The sequence below is a fragment of the Mugil cephalus genome, chromosome 4, assembly GCF_022458985.1.
Source record: "Mugil cephalus isolate CIBA_MC_2020 chromosome 4, CIBA_Mcephalus_1.1, whole genome shotgun sequence".
Taxonomy (NCBI): Eukaryota; Metazoa; Chordata; class Actinopteri; order Mugiliformes; family Mugilidae; genus Mugil; species Mugil cephalus.
The window spans coordinates 11,587,885-11,612,365 of record NC_061773.1 but is presented as its reverse complement, the minus strand read 5'-3'; the positions used below and the strand labels follow the sequence as shown (position 1 = coordinate 11,612,365).

The 24,481-nt window shown below is 40.5% G+C and overlaps 1 protein-coding gene across 3 annotated transcripts in view; it reads right to left on the bottom strand.

Annotated features, from left to right (window-relative positions):
* tafa3a (TAFA chemokine like family member 3a) overlaps positions 1-24,481 on the bottom strand; it is an 89,218-nt gene that overhangs the window by 29,700 nt on the left and 35,037 nt on the right. For all 3 annotated transcript variants that reach the window (XM_047581797.1, XM_047581798.1, XM_047581799.1), the window contains one exon: positions 5,957-6,066. In XM_047581797.1, the coding sequence (XP_047437753.1) occupies positions 5,957-6,065 (109 nt within the window). In that variant the 5' untranslated portion in view covers position 6,066. The remainder of the gene's footprint in view (positions 1-5,956; positions 6,067-24,481) is intronic.

The following is a 24,481-nucleotide window of genomic DNA, read 5'->3' as shown; positions in this document are numbered from 1 at the left end:
GGCTTGTTTGCAGTCTGCACAGTTTATCTGGCGGGTCTCCTATCTCTTCTATTTGTCACTTGTGGTCCCTTTTCTTCCTCTGGCAGTGACTCCCTCCCCTGATTCATGCAACCACTAGAACAGAAATATTTCTTTTGCAATAGGTAACCCAGTAAGTTTGAAAAAAAAAAAGCATGTCAAAGAAGTAGAAATATTATGTGATTAAAATGCAAAGTACGAACACATACACTAAAAGTAATTGCTTTGCTTTGAAGGCTAATCTGTTGTATTTCACAAGCTCAAATGATGTTTAGTTATTTATTTGGTCATGAATGATACCTATATTCTCTAACAAATATCTCCTCTTTCTCTCATTCCTAGACACTAATGGAGAGAACGGATTTGTCCATGCACGTCCAGAGAGATTAATATATTAAGGCAACAGGATTCAGTGCCAAAACAGTTGGCGCAAAATGTGTTTGGCCCGTCAACTATTGTTATAGCCCATTTGAGGTACTCATTCTGTATTGTGTCTTTTTTAATCCATAGAGGTTTCATATTAGTATATGCTGGCTTTCCGAAAACGGCAGCTTAAATTGGACTTACATCACCACAGTCGAAAGGCCGAAGGCCGATGGGTGACGCACGTATGGGTCCAGTGGGAGAAACAATAATGCATGTGCGCACACGGGCCGCACAACACAGACGCAAACCAGGAAAACTTGCACTCAGTCAACATTAATCATTCAAGCCACTAGGTCCGTCTTTGAGTATCCGGTTCTTATAATACATACAGTGATGTCACAGGTTTGTGTGTGTGGTCATAGAGAAGCTTAACTTACCTAGCTTAACTAGCTTAACTAAAAACAATAATGATATAAAGAAATCCCACTTTTTACTTACTTTAAAGAACATATTGCTGTTGTTGGATACAAAGTATTGTGCAACAACAAACTCCTGTGAAGTTAAATGGGCTGCACTTACATGGCACTTTTCTGTCATGAGCACCCAAAGCTTTTCGGTGTTTCTCATTTGCCCTCACACATCAGTAGAGGCAAAGCTGAGCTGATGTGTAACGTCTCCAACTACCACCGGGAGCATTTTCAGGACAGACAAACGCCCTCAGCACAGGCACTCTGCTTCTCTTTGGAAAACCGTGATTCATATACGGCAAAACAGAAAGTAGTCTCCAAGTCATCAACAGACTGTGACATTAAAGTTTGATGTATTTAATCAGAGTTAGCTCAAGACTCAACTGCAGTGTAGGTGGGCCAAAATTAAAAATTACAACATTATGACCACCTTTCTAATATCGTGTAGCTCCCTCTAGTGCAGTTTTCATGTTCTTTGAGTTGGAGTGTCAAGGAGTCATCACGGAGTGTTATTGCTATGTGGTGGAGGTGCCTGGTCTGGTCTAGGTGGGTGGTACATGTCTAAGTAACATCCACATGAACGCCGGGTCCAAATGTTTCCCAGCAGAACACTGATTTGTTATAAGATGGTCAATGTTATTTACTTCTCCTGTCAGTGGTTTTAATGTTGTGGCTGATTGGCGTATATGCTAAGGATGCTAAGGAAGATAGCTTTTTAGGTTCTGTATTCTATTTGATGACCCATGAAAGTGTGAATAAAGAGAGGAGCAGATATCGGGAAAGCACAAAAGACTACTATGCAGTACAAAAAATACACTTCCTGTTTCCAATCATCTAGCACTTTCTTTGCCCTAGTGCTGTGGAGAAAAAAAAATAACTATTATTGTTCAAAACACAATGACTAAACCTCCCCATATTATTCAAAGTTGGAGTCTCACAAGTTTTCTAAAATAATCCAAGCTGTAAACCCTAAGAAAGGCACTCTGCTGCTGCTGCTGCCTGATTCTCATCAAGACCCATCAAGCATGAATAGTTGTCTTCATAGGCTTTTTTTCCCTGCAGGCTGGAATAAGGCAACAATACTAGTAAGCATTTTCTAATTTAGAATTTTTTATTAATGTAACACATCCAAATATTCTGTATCTTTCTTAAATAATCTGTCTGGGACCATGCGGAGAACTGTACTGCTGGATTCAGCCATTAATTTGGGTTCTGGAGAATCAGTTTGTTCATAATATGAAACACTAAAAAATGAAGTGCAAAAAAAGTTAAACTAAACTACTAATTTACATAGAATCCAAAAAAAAAAAAAAAAAAAAAAAAAAATTCCCCTGAAGCATGAAAATCAACTTGAGAACGAGCTATTAGAGTGCACTGCACAGTTTTTAGAAAGTCTCTAACACAAGCAAATATGGAAATATGCTCCTCAATTCAAATGAGAGCCAGTGTGCCGTTCGGTCTCATTAATAAGGCTGCGTGGCCCTGTGTGTGTGCGCACCGATATAGGACAGGAGTGTAAACCTGATCTCTAAAGTCATTTTTGCATTTGCAATTTGCGGAGCGATCCACGAACCATGTGATTTAACGCTTTACATTTAAGGATCTAACGGAGTTTACGACCTGTAAACAGCGCAGCTTAGAGCGTTTTCATCTCGAGAAGAGGGAGCTGCTGCCACGTCGCATCACACGGCCTCGGTGGCAAATGTGTTTTTCACACCCGTTTCCCTCTCCACCACATCTGCCCTCGCAGACACTGACCAACAAACCACAGAGAGCTTGATTGCCGTTTCTAAATTAGACAGAGTGAGTTACTGTGAAGGGAAAAAGTGTCCAAGTATCTAAATAGCAGAGTAATGAGGCTCCCATTTGACCCGGTCACATCATCAGTCTAAATCCTATCGATGGGCCCAAAACAAATTGTACAGCCGAAAGGTACTTGTTATCGCTCTCTCTCCAGTCCACTCCCTCCTCGCACCCTCTCTCGTCCTTCCTCTCCCTCTCCACTCTTTCATGACTAGCTAATGAATGTAGATGGTGCTCTGGGGGATGCAGTGGTCTTATTATAGGGGTTATGTGTGCGTGCTGTAAGCTCAGCATGCTGCAGTCAGGCTATGGTGAAAGGTTCAATTGCTTTGGCAAAGCCCCTACCTCAATAAACAGAAGGGCTAAAGAGGTTTGTTTATTGGGCCCACCTTGGCTTGACCTCCGTAGCTCAGGGACAGGCTGCGTGATTACAGAAGTGTCGGCGCAGCCCGAGGAGAACGGGGCCAGGCTACTTGTGTAGGCCCTCTCTCTCTCTCCTAATAAATCACGGGAATAAGTGCACAAACCACAAGAGCGGGACAAATGCAAAACCAGAGAGAGTGCAGTGTAAGCCTGAAGATTAAACGGTTTATCCAGCATGTTTGCAGTCAAACAAATGGGATTCGGTACAATGCTGTCAGTCTACCCTGACGAAATATATTCAGGAAATACTGAATAAAGTGATTGGATCACAGGAAGATGTGATTTGCTATATGAAATTGCAGCGGTTAAAAAAAATAAATAAATAAAGTATGCACCAAGCGGAAACATATGTGGATACCTAAAGATTTTGTGATTTGCATTCATATTGAATGTATGTGATTGACAAAATAAAAAATAATTTTCTCCCATTCAGCCATGTAACATTAAAGCCACTGTGCGGACCTTTTGTCTCCCCCTTCTGGTAGCGGATTCATTTCACTGTGCACCCGTGAGCAAGTGCCGAGGCAATAGCAATCCTTTTTCGTCCTCACCTTCTTCCTGATCGCCACAGATGATAAACTCGGGGAACCTTGCTTATATTCATAACTCTTTTTTACTGCCATTGGTTCCCCCAAGTTGCTGTCGGCTGCTCTGTCTTGGTTGCCATGGTTGCTCTCCTCTTCCGCCCAGGTCAAATCGATACCTGACGTAAAACAAATCTCTACAGGTGCCAGATTTAAAATTTTGTTAGTCTGAAAAATACAGAGAGATTTATTTGCTTCTGATAGCACCAGTAACAGCCGTTCAGTTGTGTATAAAAGCACCACACTTTAGTTTTATGGTCATTACTGGCTTGCAGTTAATCTACTGGGTGAGTTGAGGTCAGACCTCTGCAGGCCAGTCTTGAGTTCTTTCACTAATTAGCAATTTGAGTCTTAGTGATCAAACTATGAAGAAAGGCCTAATAACAAAGCTACTCAAAAGTATGTGGACAGATGAGTTTGCATCCTTCTGGCTATATAGTGAATTTTATATTCACTTTACTGTATTAAATTATATTATATTCAACAGCTAAAGGTGATTGTATGAATATGCACACATTTGTCAGTACGCATACCAAATGTACTTTACCTGCTTTACTTTGCTGCTGATGGGCACAGCTCTATGCTGCACACGTGACATTTGTACAAAACAGAAATTTAATAAACACAAACCACGACAAGTGAAGAATCCCACTGCAAATTAAACTCCATCACAACTACAAGCATGAGGATTGTTTTGGATTAATAAGAGCTCGCTAGAGCAACAGTAGCATGCTAAGTCTGTTCAAAATAATTTGCAGTTCTGAGCATACTTCTCCTTGGTATTAATGTATGTAAAGAAAAACTTATTTTGTTGCTGATAAAAAGTTACAGTGAATAGTGCAGACATGGGAAACGGCAACAGAAATGAAATGTGCCACCCTTGCAAATTTTGTTTCACAAATATTGGAACAACACACATATACCCTAATTAAAGACAACATTTTATTTCTCATGTCCACGAGGGAAGCTGAACTGAATTAGTTCAGAATTAGTTGCCAGTTCTCTGCCGTCTAGTGTTGATTTGATTTGACCCAGACAAGGAACATGCTGTGGACCATTTTGTTTCATTTAATGTTTAAATAGTTGTATTGTAGACTTTTTCTGGCCACGCTTTTATCTTCAAAGTGGAGCCGTTTCCCTCCAGCCATTGTGTGTGCTGCTTGTCCACCAGTGGAATAAGACTCATTAGTACAATGTGTAGTCACAGTTTCTACCGTTACACCCAGGGTTCAGGACGTCTCTCCATTAAGGAAAATTGCTTTGAAAGGTCTTCTCCCCTGACCATGCACACACAGAGATGCCTGCGCACACTTGGTGTACTGGTAATACTTTTTTTTTTTCCATTTGAGGCTTGACTTGCATGTCTAATAAACCGCTGAATTCTCATGTGCACAAAATTACTTGCAGTCGAGTTAAAACCAAGGAAGTTGAGCTAGTTATATCATGTCTTCTTCAAAAAGTTCGGCGAGGTGAAATGTGAACAACACATGTGATTCCTAAAAAGAATTGGTTGTGACAAACTGCGACTGCTGTACCAATTTATTCAAAATGCGTCAAGTGCAATCCTTCCACATCACCCTGTGCACGATGTGTTACAGTTTACTGATAATAGGGTTATTATTGCATTTGTTATGCTGCACTACATTATCTTATGATTATTTATTATAGTTTGACAAATGGACATAAAATGTCTTCAGGAGTTTAAAAGGTTGTGTTGTTGGAAATGCACCTTTCGTTTTGTAAATTACATAAACTGGAGTAAATGGTGGATAGCTGACAGGTTAATGGCTTAAGTCCTGGAAAATTAACTTAAAAATGCATTCAAAAAATCAAGTCAATAAGCAGTGCTCCATTTTCAGGAAATTATCATTAAATTCTGTTCAACTAGACTTCTCAGGGATAATGCCAGAGTGTCGGTGTGTTTATTTCATTTTTGCTCTTGCTGCCATTAACAGTCATGAGATATCTAACCGACAGTCAGACACAGCTTCTTCCTGGAAGTCCAAAAGTTCTCATTATTTTCAAAAGTCCCTTTCTGTCAAAGGATGGGACTTTTTCATCATAACAGTTATGGGGAAAAGCATAAATGAACAAAATGACCGTTTAAAGCACTCGTCCTCGGCTTCCTAAGTGGCTATGTTGATCAGCCAGTCGTAGCAGTCTTTGACTGTTCTGGGCAAGAAGCCCAGAATAGTACATCCTAGTGTGAACGTGTGTTTCTGTATATTATGAATGAAAAACTCCGTTATGAAAGACAGCGGTATGTTCAGTCAGCGGAGAGCATGCACAGCATACCTATGTGGCTTCTGTGTGATGCACTGGTCAGTTGTCCCCAGAGAGACACCATACAGACGGTCAGCAGCAGCGCCCTTCTGCACGTGCTCTGTAGGTCCCTCTCCTGCATTCTGGAAGACAAAATACATGATAAATGAAAAAAAATCATCACCACCAGCAGCTGCAGCAGTTAGCCATATTTTCATCGTATGAAAACTTGGATTTGCTGGCTGGCTCACTTGAGCTCGAGCCAACAAGATCCCAGAGCGTTGACTTGGCAGTCACAGGTGGTCAATTAGTGTGACTCCTAAAATAACAAAGCTTGGGTATATTGGACATTTCTGCTGTGTGAAGGATTCGCCCACTAAGGGCAGCACACGACGGGGTAAGCAATGCCGCACATAATGTGGTTACAGGCTTCTTAAGCACCGTAATATCCACACTTTGGTTCAACTTCGGTGGATTCTGGCTGGCAGATGCAGGCTGTTGACCAATTACGAGTCATGCTTGGAGGGAACAGAGAGAAGGAGGCCAACTCTGGTACATATCACCGTTAAATATACTCCACCAACTGGATATTTAAAAAGCAGAGTTTCAGTTTTGTGAATGGCCGCGTACAGTAGACGGCTGGCTCCAGAAGTGAGTCAATCCCCATTAGCTGCGAGATTAAAATGACCAGGCTGAAAGCAGAAGTAAACCTGTTTACACCCCATTAGAAAAACGTTTCAGTTTCTATATCTTTTTTTGCCCATTCATTACAACTGTAATGCAGTTCATATAATCCACCTTTTTAACTTATGTTAGAGCTTCTACTTCTGCACAATTAAAGGCCGCATGGAATGACAGGTGGGTCCCGTCAAGGGGACTCATTTGCAGACAGCAGGATTATCGTCACGGAAGAGAAAGGAAAAGACTACTTTGTGCATTAGATGTTAGCTGCCCGGCAACAGCAGCTCATGAAATATCTCTGCGGGTAGGAAGCAGCCTCTATATCAGCAAGACTCTACAACTAAACAGGCGGATGAGCCTTTGTTATCTTACGGTCTTCTGTAAGTATTTATAGTTTTTATAAGCCGTATTGAGCAAAATAAATGCATTCAACAAAATGTATTGACATATATATATGATGCATGATGTGCGGATATCTGACTGCATTCGTGCAGAAACATTCAGGGATAGAAGAAGCCCAACTACACTGCAATTTATAATCCCAATTTAGACCCGACACACAAAAACAAATGGAGTCTGTTTATGCTCTCCTCTGTCCCACTTGCTGTGATCCTACTACCTGGGAGGTGAGTAATGCTGTTTGTGTGGCCCGTCTTAATGTGTTCGGCTCAGTAATCTTCATGTACTTTCAGAGGACTGTAGTCCGGTAATACTCTCCATCTCCATCTGAGAGGCCCGTGGAGAGTGGAACAAGCAATCAGTGGCTCGTCTTACTGCCAACAGCGCTGGCCTCCTCTCCCGCGAGAAAGCCGTCGCAAATCACAGCTCCGCTTTGAACTCTGTTCCAATGCAGCCACTCAAATTAGTAAAATGCTTGGTTTCGTGCAAAGAGATCAACTCTTGCTTATCTGGCAAAGGTTTGCATATGAGGCAGATGTTGTGCTGCGACTGCCTTTGTACTGACAGCCGGAGCCGGTGAGATCTTAACGGGACGCTCTAATTCTGTACAGGCTCAGACAGCTGACGCACTCAGGATGTTATGAGAACACAGACTATAGGGGAAAACTTAGACACAGTGTCTGAAATGTCACCCACAGATTCATCAGGGGACTATTTGCAGCCCGGGGTTTAGATTTACACTTGCTGTCGTCTGGTCAGGTGATGAAACCGAATCCAGATTTGGACAAAGAAGAGGAGCCAGGGGTAAATGAATTCAATCAAGACAAACTCTGCAGACAACCACACAGGAAGAGACTAGCAGCAATATAACAACATGGCCGTAAACTCCTTCTCACCTCAACATCGATGATTAGTATACGAAGCAAACGCAGAATTTCCCAAACGATCACTTCAAAGACACGCTGCTTATAGCTTCTTTAATTGCTGCTATCAAATTCTCTGGTTTGGATCGTCAGGTAAATGTAGATGATTTACCCGCAAATATTCAGACGGGAAACATACAAGAAGGTTACCTAGGCAACAGGAGCCTTGAACGTCAGCTACAGAGCAAACTGCAACAGGTGAGTGGATTAATATGTGGACCAGGCTGTAGACGCTTTACCTTAATGAACCTTTTGTTCTAAGTTTATATATATATATATATATATTCGTGATCAATCAAAAGCAGGGCTTCTCATGTTAAATGTTAACTTCACTGGATGAAAATGTGTTTTGTGAATCAATGTATAAATTGCCGAGAAATGTAACAACAGGAAGAAGACTTTAAGCTAGGAAAAATAAAATGGCTGTGAGTTTTACACAAAAAAGACAAACATAATATTGTATGTTTCTACAAAAAGGGTACAACTTACTTCTAAAATCCACTTGATGGGCTGTATTTTTTGTTTTTACACACTTACAATTTGTGGCTACTGCAGGACAAAATAACAGAGAGTGCTGCGTCTACTTTAAGCGATGTGCTTTATTTGATCGTTTAGTTTGTTCTGCAGGGACTGACCAGGTAAATGAACTCCCACAGAGTTAGAAAACGAATTTTCGTCTGCACTCCCAGTCGTTTGGCACAACACCAACACGCGCCGGCTCCAACTCCAGACCAGACGAAGTGGTAACATGATTAACAAGATACTTCCCTTCGCCACAGCGGATTTGGAGCTCCGTGGCAAAACACACTACCTCTAATGGTGCCCTGCTCTGCAGACGGGCTCCAAGGCTCCACCTCAGCGTGTGTAGTATGTTCATCTCTCCCACTTCTGTTTATGTTACGAAAAGAAATATTAGACCCAGATTAAATATTTAATCTTCTGTTCTCAATCATATTTTTACATATTTGCAGTTACCGATAACAAGAACGAGGGAAAACTAGTAAATCTGTTCTGACAGCCGAACTCCAGAAATAATTGGAATTTGAGTGCACGCCGCTGTGCCTATTGAAAATGAAATGTCTAGCAGATAGTCTGTGACTGTAGACTCATGGTTTGGGCTGTAGGATGCCAGGTTTTATTCCACATTTAAATCTACTCAGGCATCGTATATTGCAATTTCCATCTTGTGTCTGGTAGTGTTCAGGTGGCTTATTGAAGCTGCTTAACAGGAAAATTATTCCACCTGACTGACGTGACACTGAGACCAGGTGGCTCATCACAAAATGCCCCGAATGGAGTAAACCTATTTGGGGAGATAGGTTAAGGCAGATTTGTACAAGTTGGAAGCACACCTGAACAGTTAGTTTGGTGATCAGTTTGGATGCAGCCGTGTCATGTTCAGGGACACATCTTCTCCAACCTGTGGACCTTTTTGTGCCCTCTCGTAAATCAGCTTTGCAATTAATTCACGACGCAGTTACACGCTGTCCAAGTACGCATGTAAGGTCTGAGCATACAGACAAGGTGCATGCAAATGTGAATGTGCTCTCACTACTCACCGATTGGCCAGATGCTTTGAGACTGGGCCTGCTTGTTAACCCTGTACCTTAACAACTGCTTTAAAAGGCTAACAATTTGCAAGAGGGCTTAGCTGTGAATCGATATACATGTGCAGTGTAATACACAATGTCATTCAGAATACCTTTTTAGCAGAGCACAGTATATAAAAGATTATTTTTTTCAAATTTCATGTCTTTCTACATTCTTTTCTACAAAGAAATGAATATATACCGAAGGCAAAGATGTACTTGTAGCGACTACTGTGCGAGTTATGATTCTGTTCGTGTAATCTTTTTAAAGTCAGAGAAGTAATATTCTGAAAGCCACAAAAAGTCTTGGACAATGCACATCCACCCTTACTACTTCGCTATGACTTTATGGAGTAGTAGAATAGGAAAGTATGCTGAAGCAAGTTTTTCCATAGTATTATTCAATAGGTATCTGTGACCGTCACTGCTGTACACATTTTTTCCTCATGCCTCTAAATGCACCATAAAGCTGTGTCCATGAAGATGTTGAAGGCCAATTTATTTCAGTTTGGCTGTTACCTGAATAGACTCTCATATGTAAGCTAGTTCCTGTGATTTCACATATGTAATATGTAATATTACTGTTTGCATCTATATATCATATTGCCCTGCCAGTTAATTAAGAGTCAATATATTAATGGAAGACAATGTATCAGGAATGCACTAGACATGCTTTCGGTTACTGATCGTTTTTGCTGCTTTGAACAACAGATAAAATCAGTGCACAAATTCATTCAAACTGTGAGAAGCAATGGTTGTTTAGGTAAATGTTTTAATTTACTGCACATTATAAACCCCAGCGTCTCTGCCGTTTCATATTCTGTCGCACCTTAAATTAAAAGTGATGATTCATGAACCAGTAGATTATGAGGAGTCGGTTCATTTTGCATTAACGCTAAAGCAGCAGGCCTTGCATCAAAATATGAGCAGCAAAAATAAAAAAAAAATAAAAAAAGAAGCAATTTCTCCATGCAAAGTGTGAATGTTTTGTTAGCATGCTGTTAAATAGTTAAACAACATTGCCAATGCTGCCCTCCCTGAGAGATTTGGCAGGAGCCGATCCACAAACTGATGTTTCTTCCAAAACAGAATATATAAAATAATTTAGTAGTATATGAATGTGACTTTTAGCTGACAAGCTTGACTGCAGCAACACCGACTAAATTAAGTATGAACACCATTTAAATTGGTCTCTGGGTGATGATCAGGTGCTGACTCCATTATTTAACCAGATATAGCTACTGACTCATCTTGTCCATCACTTTTTTTTCCCCCTGTACTTTTTAACAACTATCATGTCAGCATAATCACTTGGTAATTAACAGATATCTTACATGTGGATGGTAAATTTTGTGTTGCATAGCAACCGCAGGACAATAGCACTCATTGCAACCTTTGATCCGCTGCTCTATGTGTTATTAATGATTCTCACTGCTGCTGATTGTGAAATGAAGCCATCTCTCTGATTGCAGCGTGATGGACCGACATAATGGACGCGCGCACACACTATATTTTTCACACAACAAACTCACGAGCACATATTACCTTGGTGCAGTGGTGAGTCAGTGGGACCGATAAGAAAGAGAAGTGTGTTTGCAGCTGATACGTGACACAGAGTGGACGAACTGAAGAAGGCTGCCGTGGTTGGAGGGCGAAACGAAAGCAGCGCTGTTGTTTAAGTTGGACGTTTCTGTTTACCCCTTGTCTAAATATGACTGCTGGTGTTCCTGTAGTCACGCCTCAGGCCAAGCATTCCTTAAGTTACATAAACAGCCATTACACTGACACAGAAAACATGGGTAAAATTACAAAGTCTGATGAAACACAGTAAATCAGTTATGACCAATAAATCAGAAGTTCTGGCGCTGCTGTAGTAAAACACATAAAATGTATCTGTTTAGTCTTTTTTTTTTTTTTTGCTTTTTTAAATAAAGCTTTAAGTCATCTAATTTCACATCATCCACTGTCCTGTAGTTAAATACTGAACAAAACTAAAAGCTTTGTTATAAGCTTAACTATAAATTAATTAACTATTTTTATGCAAAGATACAAAACATTTTGTGCCTCCATCTTCTCAAATATGAATAATTAGAATCTCTGGGCACGCGACAAGAACTTTCTGCAGCGCTGAAGTAAATTTGGCTGCACACCGTGAGTTTTCAGCGGCTGACATCATAACAACAGTTGTTATTTTCTTATTTTAATTTTTATTTTATTCTTTTCAAAAGAACCACAAAAGTTACATAACCGTATCATTTCTTTGACGGGGTAAATATTCACTAGGAAGTAACAGAATACATGAGTTTACAGGTGGAGTGGTAACTGAGGTGATGATTTCCTGCATGAATGAATTTGCCAATTACTGTCGTTTAATTATTCGGTTGGTAAAATGTCGGACGGTGGTGGAAAATGTTCTTTCTAGTTTCTGTGCAGCGATTTTAAAATGTCAGCTGCAGACAGAGAATCTGTTTATAATGATGATAAATTAGCCCAGGGGTCTTCAACGTTTTTCAGGCCAAGGACCCCCAAACTGATGGAGAGATAAAGTAGGGACCCCCTACCTACTCTATGTGTTCTACATTAAACTCAGCCATTTATAAATATACATTATTACTATCATTTCGCATTCAATATTAAGCTATCCCTTATGCCTTTACTAAAATATTTTGCATTCAGGTTAATGTGCATTTAATGAAATTTAAATTGGTGGGGGAAATGTAAAAAAAAATTAAAAAGTCTAATCAATAAAAGATTTTGCGACCCCCCTGCAGTACCTCCGCAGAGCTCTAGGGGTTGCGGGCCCCCTGCTGAAGACCTATGAATCTGCCTCTATTTTTTCCCTAAAATGACTTAAACTTTACAAAAATACAAAATTTTTCGAAATTGATTAATCAACTCATGTATTCAGTACATTGACCCCGAGGTTAACTCGTTACTGTTTACAAAATCAGTTTCCTTTTAGAGTCAAAAAAAGACACTTATTCTTCAACAATAAGCCCAGCTCGCCTGAGGAATACACTACAGCAAGCACAGCACTGGTGTTAGTGCTAATCCTCCAAATTATTTATGTTAAGCTGTTGCTCATTGCATCAACACAACAACACAGGCTGTATTCATTTTACTGTATGTCAGGCACATGAAATAAAAAAACTCCCCAATCTCAGTTATTTAAAATGCATAGAAAGCAGAAGTTGTAAAACACACACACTGTTCATTTGGAGTGTCTGGAAGTTTGAAGGAAGCTGCTGCACTTTTACTGCCTGTGATGGGTTGCTAGCAGTAACATGAGAGGTAAGCTTTTCTGTGATAATAATTACTTATTTATCCATTTTTTTTACCCCTGCAGATGTCAGACATGTGGCTCTGCTCCTTAAAAAGATCTTCCCTGATAATAATGATGTGTTGAAATGCAGAAAACAAAAGCTTCAGATCTAGAAGGCAGTTGGAAAGTCTGCTCAACAAAGGGATTGTAATGACAGGATGGGAGGGGGGGCACTACTTAAATCCCCAGATGAATGGAGTGAGGGAATGGCCATTTCCATAAAGTGATGGAATTTGCTCAGAGCGTGTTTTTGCACCCACAAATCCCGAGCAATCCTACAGATAACTGCAAAGAAGAAAAAGATTTGCACGTTACACAACTGACTGCTAAGGGAGAAAAAACATTTTAAAAAAATCACACAATAAGTGACATGCGAGCATCATGCAGCTTTAAGTCAGCGGGATTTATTACCTAAAGAAATGATAGCTTGTTAGGAGATTGTGCATGCAATCAAATGTGCAATTAGCACTGTAGCATATGGCTCAGCTGGCAAGACGGTGCAAGTATGTAAATACTTAAAGCGTTAAACAGGGAAGGGGTTTTGTTTTGCAAGTGAAAAGTCTCACATAAATTAAATTAAAAATGTCTTCAACTTGCAGGTTGGGGCTGATTATACACAGAAAGGTGAGGGGATGGATTAAAAAAAAATCAGTCAATTTAATTATTTACTATGCAGATGAAGATGGAGCAGACTGTGGTGCTCTTTGTAGTACAGATGGCGACATAACTATAAAACATAATTAAAAGGAGGAAACAGGCAGCGAAGGAGAGGTGGCACTTTGGGAGAATGTGGGTCAAAGATGCCTCCGGTCAATCACCCCTACCGAAGTGGTATCAACCAATCAATTACAGTGCACAGCCGCAAGGTGCTCCCAGGGATGACGGCGACAATGTTCGAAGATCTTTTAGACCGCATTATTCAAGCATGGCTTCTGGATGTAAGTATATACTTTCATTGATCAGGCACAACCTGGTCTGGTCTAGGTGGGTACCACACGTCTAAGTAACATCCACATGAACACCAGGTCCAAAGGTTTCCCAGCAGAAGATGGTTAATGTTATCAACGTCTCCTGTCAGTGGTTTTAATGTTGTGGCTGATCGGTGTATATGCACGAGTTTGTTGCCATGAATGTTATAAACACAGAGAAAGAAATCTCCAATTCTCTTGAATAAAAATTGGACTTTCGTGTTTTTGTTGTGTTTTTTTTTTTTTTGCTTCAATAACTTGCCACAATCAAACTCTATGTGACTCGAGGGCTCGCATCATGCCTAATGCTGACAGAGAGAATTGGAGTTATGAAAAACAGCGGTAAATTTAGTGGGCAGGGGTGGAGGGCTGTGGCCTCGTTCCAGCTTTTACTCCCCGCTGGGCTTGGTAGGGTGTTATTTTGGAGGAGGCGGACCAGAGGAGGCAGAGTACTTAGTTCCAGAAGCCAACATTAGGCTCAGACCTGTTGGAAAACATCCCCTCGGGCGCAGAGACAGAGGTCGTCTCAGTGTAGCTGGAGTCCTCTGACACACTCGGGTAGTCCCTCTATCTCGCCCTGTCCCTCTCTATCTCTCTATCTCCTCCGCTATTGTGGTTCGGCGAGGCTCCGCTTGATTCTGACTCATCCCGTGTCCTCACAGCATGTTCTGTGCCACCGGACACACGGTGCAACACAGCAGGGATCAGATAGCTGTCCTACTGCATCACCACACCGCACCAGCACAAGGGGAACAGAGGAAGAGTCAGCCGCTGCAAGTACAAACTGTAAAGTGCAGCATAAGAGCAGTACACTTTGTTTGTTCCATTCAGTCCCATTTTATGCAAATAGGGCACCAAACCGCACTCGGCACACTGTAGCTCTCCATCCAAGCATCACAATGAGAGCCGGAGGAAAATTCAAAGGGGGAAAAAAAATGAAATCTTGACTTACGGCGCAGTTATATTCATATTTATAAATCACCATTTGGTGCTTTTTAATATGCAAAGGAGAGATGAATGTGTCTTCCTGAAACCGCTTAAAAATTCAAGATGAAAACACGGCACTTTGGTCATGAAAATATTTACTGATCACGGTTTATTTTATTCCCCACTCATTAGCATTTAAAAACACCACATGACCTGCTAACGGCTCATAAAAAGATTCCTACTTTAACGGTGAGTAAGGTCAGGTGAAGGTTTTGAATACATTTGAAAACGTCTCTTTTAAACCTGTGAATTGTATGAGCATAGTCAACAACCAGTTAAAGTCCTTTTATAAGATAGCAGCTATGTTGTACTGTTATATAAGCTGTTCATTCAGCATTTGTAGCTGTTTACAGACAATTACACACTCACTGGCCTGTTCATTAAGTACACCAGTGAAAACTAATTGCATTCCAATATTACAGTCCTGCACTAAATCTTAGCTTTGTGAAGGTTATAGTATTCAGCATTGGTTTAAAATAGCTGAGAGTTGTGTTTTCATTTTAAAGGCAGTGGCTTGTGGTACTTTTGAATGTTCTTGTGTTGTACCAACATATGTTTCTATTATGTTCACAACCCCAATGTAGGTGTAAATGTGTAAATATAATGTTTTTCTAACAGTATAGATACATATTATATTGTCTACACTATGACATGTTATAAGCATTTAATAATTGCGTAAATACAGTTTATAAAATGAAAGAAAAGTGTTTTTTATACCATGGGTGGTAAGAATAGTAATGCAAAATGTTTAGTTTACCAGTCTGGAAGAAGTCATCTTTTTATCGTCAAGAGGAAAAAACTCAAGTTTAACTGTTGGTTAAAACGTCCAAGGTTACATTTTTAATCTTTGAACTGGTTTCAGTTTCTAATTCTGAAGCATTTTATGAATAAGGATCATCTCCACCACCCCTGGCAGAGCTGCAAAAGAATAATAAAACGCAAAACCTAAAACCCAGCCAGATTTCAAAAAACTAATTACACTGATAAACGCCTTCTTGATAGCATTGCACTCACACAGAATCCAAGATCTCATAGCCAAAAGTCGAGTAATATGCATTTTAAAACTACAACAGGTTTGTTGAATTTCCTAGGTTGTTTTCCTCAATTATTTTCCCTCAGCAGCAGTGTTGTCATGTCGGATATCGAGTCAGTCACAACATGTTGTTTAGAAGTGCGCGTGCTGCACGCGTACCGCCGACTTAAATGAATATTCAAAACCGTGAAAAGTATTTTGACATAAACTGAATGTGTGAGCCAGCCATAAGCTGTAATAAGATCAAAGTAATGCTAAGTGGATCTTCAAGCTTTATTTCCACATTTCATCCAACAATGTGTCTGCTGAAGCAGAAAATTATGCTGCTGCTTTAAAGCAATATAAGTCACTCCAGAATAAACAGTATTCACTCGGGTCCTCGTGCTCATACAATTAAGCTCCAACGACTGACTGAGCAGATAAGAACTAGCAAGAAATGATGCCAAAGTAAAGTGAGTAATGATGGCAATAAACCAGCAGTCCAACAACTCTTGTGCGTGTGCTCTTCAACAATTTTCGGGGGTGAGGGAAACATTTTTAACACATTGCCTTTTTCCACATGAAACTAGTTTAACACAATGCAGTCTTGGTTTCTCTGCAGCCCTCTTTAAAACTCCCGTTAATATCGCTATGCTTATATGTATGCACAACCTTGTGCACTGTCATACAATACTGCGTGTTTTATGGCTTGATTTTAAAAATTGGGGCATTTTTATTTTAAAAGACCTTTGCAAAAGACCTTTAGTGATGAAGATTTTAGACCAAAACGACAGACAATTTTTAAGTTATGGCTCAGAATAGTGTGGTGTTCACCATTGACTGTATACAAAGATGGAAACCCTTTGCGATATCACCCAGAGAGTTCCTGTAGTGTGGTTTTGAAGCTCAGTGTGGTGGCTCTGGTTATCGCCATTGTGATCACGGCAGTGACTGACTCCTCCTCCTCCTGAATAAATCAAGAATGGTGTGTAGGCAAACAGCACACACACATAGTCATAATAACTAGGACATTAGCTATAGAGCTGCAGGAGCTGACGTCAACCTGCGCCGTTAATCACAACACCGCCATATTGGCGGGAAAGCGCGCTCTTCAATTGACTATTCAACTGACAACTGTGAGCAACTAACGATTTAACATGGGGCTGTTGTGCCCCAGGACGCCAGAATAGTCGGGAGAAAGCAAAGTGGAAATCAATAAGATTCCCAAAGATCCCGCTAGATGGCAGATGTGGATTAATGCAATAAAACAGAGCGGTGAGATCCCTCGAGAAACAGATTTCTCTTGTGTCACGATCACTTTCTATCAGGGACAGAATCCAACGTTTTCCAAGCGTAATGTCTTGTTTATTTAGCAAGTTTTTAACACCATATCCAACAGATTTCTTTTCATAAAGGTAAGTTAGGCTAATGTTTATAACATTACAAAGGGATGTTGCTCATTCAGCACTAAAACTGCTCACAATGAGAAAGAAATTTGGAACAGTTACTTGTTATTGTGATTACATTACAATGCATAGTAGCTACACTTGTATAACAAATAAAAGAATAATTTGTATATGTTGTAGTGCATTTAGACATTAATTTAAACTGTGCTAACGTCATAAAAGATAAGCATACAACAGACTATTTAGCTCAGTCATTAGCTCATTACATTATGCTGCTGTTATGACGATGAGACGTACATCATGAAGCCTGACTGCGTCCATTTAGACCCCTCCAGGCTCCTAAATGCTTTCAGTGACTCCGAAGTAGCACGAAGGAAAGTTAATGAGATATTTCTATATATCTGGATATTCCAGGTCAGGAACATTGTCACCGCCGGCTGTTCAAATGCTCAAAAAAATCACACCTGGGGCATGATAAGAATCCGTGATATGTAACCTGTTGAGAATTGCCTTGTACTGGTCATTCAAGTGTAGTGAACTCTGAAAGCCTGAAATCAGCGCTGGCACAGTTTATTTTCCTTCCAACATGGCAGCATCAAAACAAAGTCCCGTCTCACCAAAACTATTTTTTGTACCAGACTGTAAAGTGTAAAGTTGAGCATTTAACATGGAGGTCTGTGGGGATTGAGTCACTTTTGGAACCAGGTGGCCATTTGAGGTACTGCAGTTGTTGGCGCTATCACGTTGGCTTCATTTTCCTGCCCCCGGCTGTTGCCTTTTGTTCTTTACTAATTTACTGGCATATTGAAATATCTGTACCAGCACGTTGGATGAATACATTTCCTTCTGGGCCAATGACATCTACTCCATCATAGGTAAAGAGAGAGTCATTGTGTTGTCACATTGTTCGTTTTTATTCTATGTACCCACACCAACAAGCAAACATGGATTCATTGTGATGAAGTAATTTGTTTATAGTTCTCACACAACACCGGCTCAACAGTGCCTAGTGGAAGTGACAGGAACGAAACTGATGGTAGGTTTATGGGAGCACCACACTCACAGACTCACCCTCACCACAGATCATCAATATTCGTTTACAGTCATAAAGCTGTGATTACATGCATAAATATTTGCTAGTGGGTGCAGTCACTGTACGTTAGTCAAGCATGTAGTCTGTCATGTTTTCCTGCCAGGTCAGAGGGAAGATGTATGACGCGATCGTTACCTAAACAGATGCTGTGAAAATCTCGGAAATTGTCTCGTCTGATCCTGTCATTGCAAGAAACCCTGTAGTCCAACGTGTTTTTTTTATTGTCAGAGGCAACATTGAATCATAAGTGGCATAATGTTAGAAGGTGTTAGAAAAATAATCTGATTTTATTCACACCACATAAATTGACGATATGGTGTCATCTGCTGCATATCATCTGGTTTATCTGCGTCCCCTGCAACAAAACCTTCCCGTGTGTGGTCCTGTGTGTGGCTCCCAAACTGTCTCTGACCTACATTCTGCACCAACATTAAAGTGATGGGTGTGCGTCTCCAAAAAGACAGTTTCATGATGCCGCTTCTTTATTTATTCAGCCTCCCAATACGTTTTAAATAGGTCAGTTTTCAAATCTTGAGATGAGGAATGTAGGAATAAAGAAGATTCTAACAAAGTGAGATACTGAGTGGATTGGAGAGGGAGCAGTCCTCTGAATAAATGCTGACCAGAGGCTACGGCTGTGGAACACATTGCATATGAATCAGTTCTGGATCATCGATGAATGGCGTGATGGTTCTCTGCTGAGAGTAGAAACTTTGTTTTGTTGTTCTCAGAGGCAAAATTTGGCTGAATTGTCATGTTTGTGGAAAGACTGCAGAGCTGAGCTTTCTAGGAAAACAAGCCACCCTTACTAGCCATGGTACCACTTAAATAATGAGTCCCTATGCTGCTGCTGCTGCTGCTGCTGCTGGTGGAGATTGTTCTGCATCATAATAAGGGTAGGGTCAAAGGAATAACTTGAAACTACTGCAGCGCACCTCATTAGCCCTCCTTTAGGACAGGAGAGTAGGTGCCAGTGACTCCAAAGGGCAGTTTTTTGGGACATGGCCCAGTATTCGTAGTACTCCATGATGACACCGTGCTTCACTACGAAGTGGCCCACCAATACCTCTGAAAGACTGCAAGTTCACGCCAAATGCATTATTTACACTGGAGCAATGCAGGGTTCCCGTTCTATTTGCTTCAGTAGAAGTAGCTTTGCATGCATTCATGAATAATAAACATGCTGCACAACGCGTGGTAATGGGGAAATGCAAGCATGAAGAAAAGCCCAGTCACACAGCAGGAAAGAGAACAATGGCACTTAATCTGGGCACGGTAAAACACCATCCACGCATGTACATCACTCATGGACAACTAAACGCCAAATGACAAAATGCAGAAAGAAAAACAAGGGTGAGCAGGCAACAAAAGAAGAACTAAATTTACATCTGTGGTGGCATTTGGGCACATGGCCACTGTGCTAGAATGATCTAATGAGTATCCGGCAGGAGGACAGAAGCAGATCTGCAATGAGAGGCTTTCTCTGACACTTACGACAGCTAAGCTGAAATGCATTGAGACATGGTCCACTGCATGTTTCTATGCAGCTGCCACTTACCTAATTCTTCTTTTAAGCTGCTGGACAGGGCACCACAAAGATTGTCGTGACTAGTGCCACGGAAATGAACAAACCTTTCGAATGGGATTAGAAGTCAACCCCGAGCCCTCGCCAATCTAGTAAGGATTTGCAGAATGTTTGGGTTCATTTTTTTATAAGAGAGTAGTTAATAAAAGTTGTTCCGCGGCCCTGGGAGAGCAGTAGCCGTAATTGGATGTCTAACTGAGTGCTCTGACAAGTTTGGAAAAGCTAATTCTCAGAGAAATTTAGAACTTTAGTTTTATAACATGCAAAGCTCTGCCACCGTGTTCTCCTGACAGTCATAGACAAACATTTGTCACATGCTGCTTTGTTCACTTTTGGTTTTGTTGAGGATGGTCATTTTTCATTTTGGGCAAATTAACTGTGCAGTTGCCCAGTACAGTCCAACAAGCGTAGATAAATAGCGCCACCAAAGTTAAATGACATCACAAAACAGCAGAGATTATTGAACTAATACACAGTGTATTAGTATGTCTGTTCATTTTTAGTTTGGAAGGGAGTAAAAAAAATGTAGCCAACAGTTGGAGGTGGAAACTTTTTTATTTTTTTTTTACTACTTTTGTAGTTAGGTCGATAACAACCTGATATCGTGAACAATGTGAAAGTATGCTTTAAAGAAACGGTTACATTTAAGCTCTGCCTCAAACAGACCTAAACTACATACAGTCTCCATATACAGTGTATATTAATGTTTAATTTGTCTTCAGTACAACTATATAAGGTGTTTTTGTTTGAGGCTCATCGTCACTGCATGAGAGCAATGGATGTGACTGGTTAACTCCAAACTGTGTATCTGAAAATAGTTGAGATGCACAGAATGAGTTTCAGTGGCAGCATTTCATTTATTAAAGACGATATATATCCGTGGCAACTTAGCTGCTCCATTCTAACACACAGTTTTGTTTCTATTTATGACAGTGTTATCATAAGAATTAGAGTCTCTATTTGCCTCCTTCATATAACACATATCCGGACTGGGACTGTCTGTTCTGTGAGCTAGTCATCGTTTACCGTCTGACCTAAGGGCCATGACACACCAAGCCAACGTTTGCCAGTTTTTGCTGTGTGTGTCCTGCACCATTTCCATTAGGAGGAACTTTTTCAGCCAATACAGCATGATGAATCGGCAGCGGGATGCGTCAACAAGACAGATCACTCTGACTGTTTGTTCAGTATAGACAACCAGTCACGAAGAACAGAAACAGAAGTGACGATAGAAAGCAAACAACAAAGCCAAGAGACCACACACAGAAGGCTCTTCTGGTTTTTCCCATCTCATCTAACATGATCACGCAGAATGAAAAAAGTGTAGATCATCTCCCTACATCAGTTCGTAGCTTGAACTGGCTAGACCTAGATTTTCTGATATTCCTTTCTGAATAACGAACACAGACTACTGCTACCTGCGGGTATGGAGAGTTGATTCCAGATGCAGAACATACAGCTTTAGTCTTTGATTTCAAGTGTGTCCAGACACAGGACACAGGAGGAGACAACACAGTCGGCCTTTGCTGTTCTTTGATGTCAGTTTGGTGTATCTGAGCCTTCAGGCCGTACGGTTTACACTCAGTTAACAGCAAGTATTTTCTTCAAAATCATTGTTAAGATGCTACAAGGTATGACAATGCCTTCCACGTCTATAAAAACAAAGCTTGGTCACAAGTGGTCAATTTTACTCAAACTAACGGTACAAAACCAGAAAGGTACCACAGTCCAGTGCCTTACCTATTTCTTGCATATTCGTGTGAATATATCTACAGAATGAGATTAATATGCAGCTCACTCAGCAATCCCTGCTATCAAGTTTGAAAAAATAGCTTAACATTTTGTATATAATCCAAGAAATTCAAGAAAAGAAAACCAAGTCGTTTGTAAAGGAAACCAAATTTGAAAGCTCAAAAAAAAAAAAAAAAAGTCCTTCAGTTTTAAAGGTTTGATATTATTGTTAATTATAGAAAACTACATTTAGTTCAGCTCTAGCACAGCTGCATCTCAGGCTTCTGAGACAGAGTAACATGATCATTTCTTACTGGTGAATGTTACTGTGCCGCTGCAGGAAACCCTTCTGCACTGTATGAATATATTCATAGACAACAGTAACATGTTAATGGAATATTACTGTTCAATCAAAAAACATGTATGACATTTCAGCTTCAAATCGGAAATCCGGCCCTGCCTCAGCCATTTGGACCATTACATAAGAATTTATATTAATACGCAGTAAACTGGTTCATCGTAAGCTCATGCTCCACATTTAAATTCCTGATTAAAACAAGAGGATTTTGTTTTATGAGACAATGAGTCATATTAACCGACTCCGTGTGAGGTTTTCCTCCATGGCAGAAAGATCTGCAGTGTTGACTGCAGTCTCTTGGCAAAGCCCCATGTATTCTGGGGGAAGGAATGGCGAGGCAGAAGAGAGGAGCTAAAAGAATCCCTTTTCAAACTAGAGCCAGTTTAATTTTTTGACAGGCCTGCTTAATTCCCTTTTAGAGTCCCTTCAAAAGATTTTGTTCAGTGCTGTTCCTTTGTGCCTCTCCAGCAGGGAGTCTAGTGTTTGTGTTTTCCGGGCACATTTCAGCCTATTTATGCAAGCTAATTTAAAGCATAAATGAGGCCACATTTTTGGTGAGTGCACAGACAATTGCAAGTGGGAATAGAGTTTACTGTTTATTTTTTTCCACCTATAGTCACTTGAGCAACAATCCTGTGTCTCTACTGACTTCTTAGAGAAAATACTGCATCTAATTACAGATTTCAGTGAAATCCATAACTTACTGAAGTGGAACTTGCTATAACTTTCTTGCAGATTCTTCATTACAAACCCAGTTACAATCTAATTCCAGCAATAACCAAAAACAATTCTGTGAAGATTTACAGTGTCTGCACGTATGATAAACACTTGTTTCCTGGATAGTGTCCTTCATACTGATGCTATACAGGGAGGAGCTCGGGGTGGATGGTTGGGTAGACTTTACCATGTACCATGACTTTACACACAATACCACAGACAATGGGTCCTACTTTTCCACATGTTGGTAGGTTCAGGGGAAGGTGTTCATTGGTCAAAGCCAACTCATTTTCAGCACCGAAAATCAACCATTATCTTTCCAAGTGTTTTGATGAGATCACAGACATCTGACATTTAATGTTTTAGATGCAACACTGGTATATGGCACCTAAAAATATTTGGTCAATATGAGACATGTAAATACAAACCCCCAAAATCATGGGTGACCCAGGTAACACAAAACTAGGTAACTACTGTGTGAATAGTAGTAACTAGCATTAACTGGGAAAGGATGAGACAGTTTATTGGAAAAACATAAAAATCTCAACCCTCCTGATGGCGGTTGGCTAAAATTGCAGACTGGCCCAGGCGACCTTGTGAATTTCCCACTTTCACAGTCAGTTGAGGCCGGAGAAACCTCTCCCTTTTTTCAGTGCATATGTAGAAGAGACAGCTAAATAACATGGCAAGATATCTGCCTGGCTTAGCCAGACACAATCGTTATCAGAATATGAGTATGGTAACACAAGATTTGGATTTCATTATGGGGCATCCTTCAACCGCTACACAGAATAAAAATACCACTGCATGCAACTGATAGTCCTATAACCAATCAGAGGCACACATTTGCCATGGTATAATCAGTTTCCAGCAGAGTTGGACTAAACCAACTTTCCCGTGCAAAATTGTGTGTATGAGGGGAGGAATGACTGTCTGCCTGGCCTCTGTAAGTATGAACCAAGGTTTTATGAGACTGTGCCGTGTAAGTTAAGCAGTTTGCACATTACAAATGTTCAACTTTAAAAAGGTGCCCTGTGTTTTGCTTCCTAAAAACAAGACTTCCATAGTCGCATTTCAGAGGTACAGCGAGTTTGTATCTGATTTTCTTTGCCTTTACACGCCACCTTTTAAGACGAGGGGTATCATGCCAACTATTCTGATATTGAAAAGATTTTAAACTATGTGTAAAAAAATCTGACAACTGGATTTTCCACCAATATCTGATGAGAATAAGAGTGAGTGAGTACGGGTTAAGTGTTTGCCTGCATGAGCTGCCTCTATTTCCTGCTTTCTTTCTCACCCCTACACTCCGCTCTTTGTACTTTGCCTCGCCCTTCTCATTCAGCTGCAGCGCCTCTTGAATCACCGTCCCTGTCAATTTCCTTTCCAAAGTATCCAAATACTGCACATACCCTCAGTGAGAAGAAACTGCTCTCAGCTTATCTTACAAACCCACTTGGGGGAATTGATTAATTCATCACTGCAAGCTGTTTTTAATTACAGTGTCAAATGATCTGTTAATGGACAAAGTGAAATCTATTACATCATTCTATATGTAAGTGAGCATTGTGTGGCTGAGGCAACAATCCCTGCTCTCCAGTGACTGAGGTCATATAGGATTACTGATACATGAAACTGTATTCTGAGGCATAAGCAACACTTAATTAGAAGCTCCTGCCTGCTTACTCATCACTGTCTCAGTCTGATCCTACAGACTGAACACCGATTGTAACCACTTTACAAAAAAAAGGTAAACGACACAAGTACCAATGTGTCTGTAACATAAA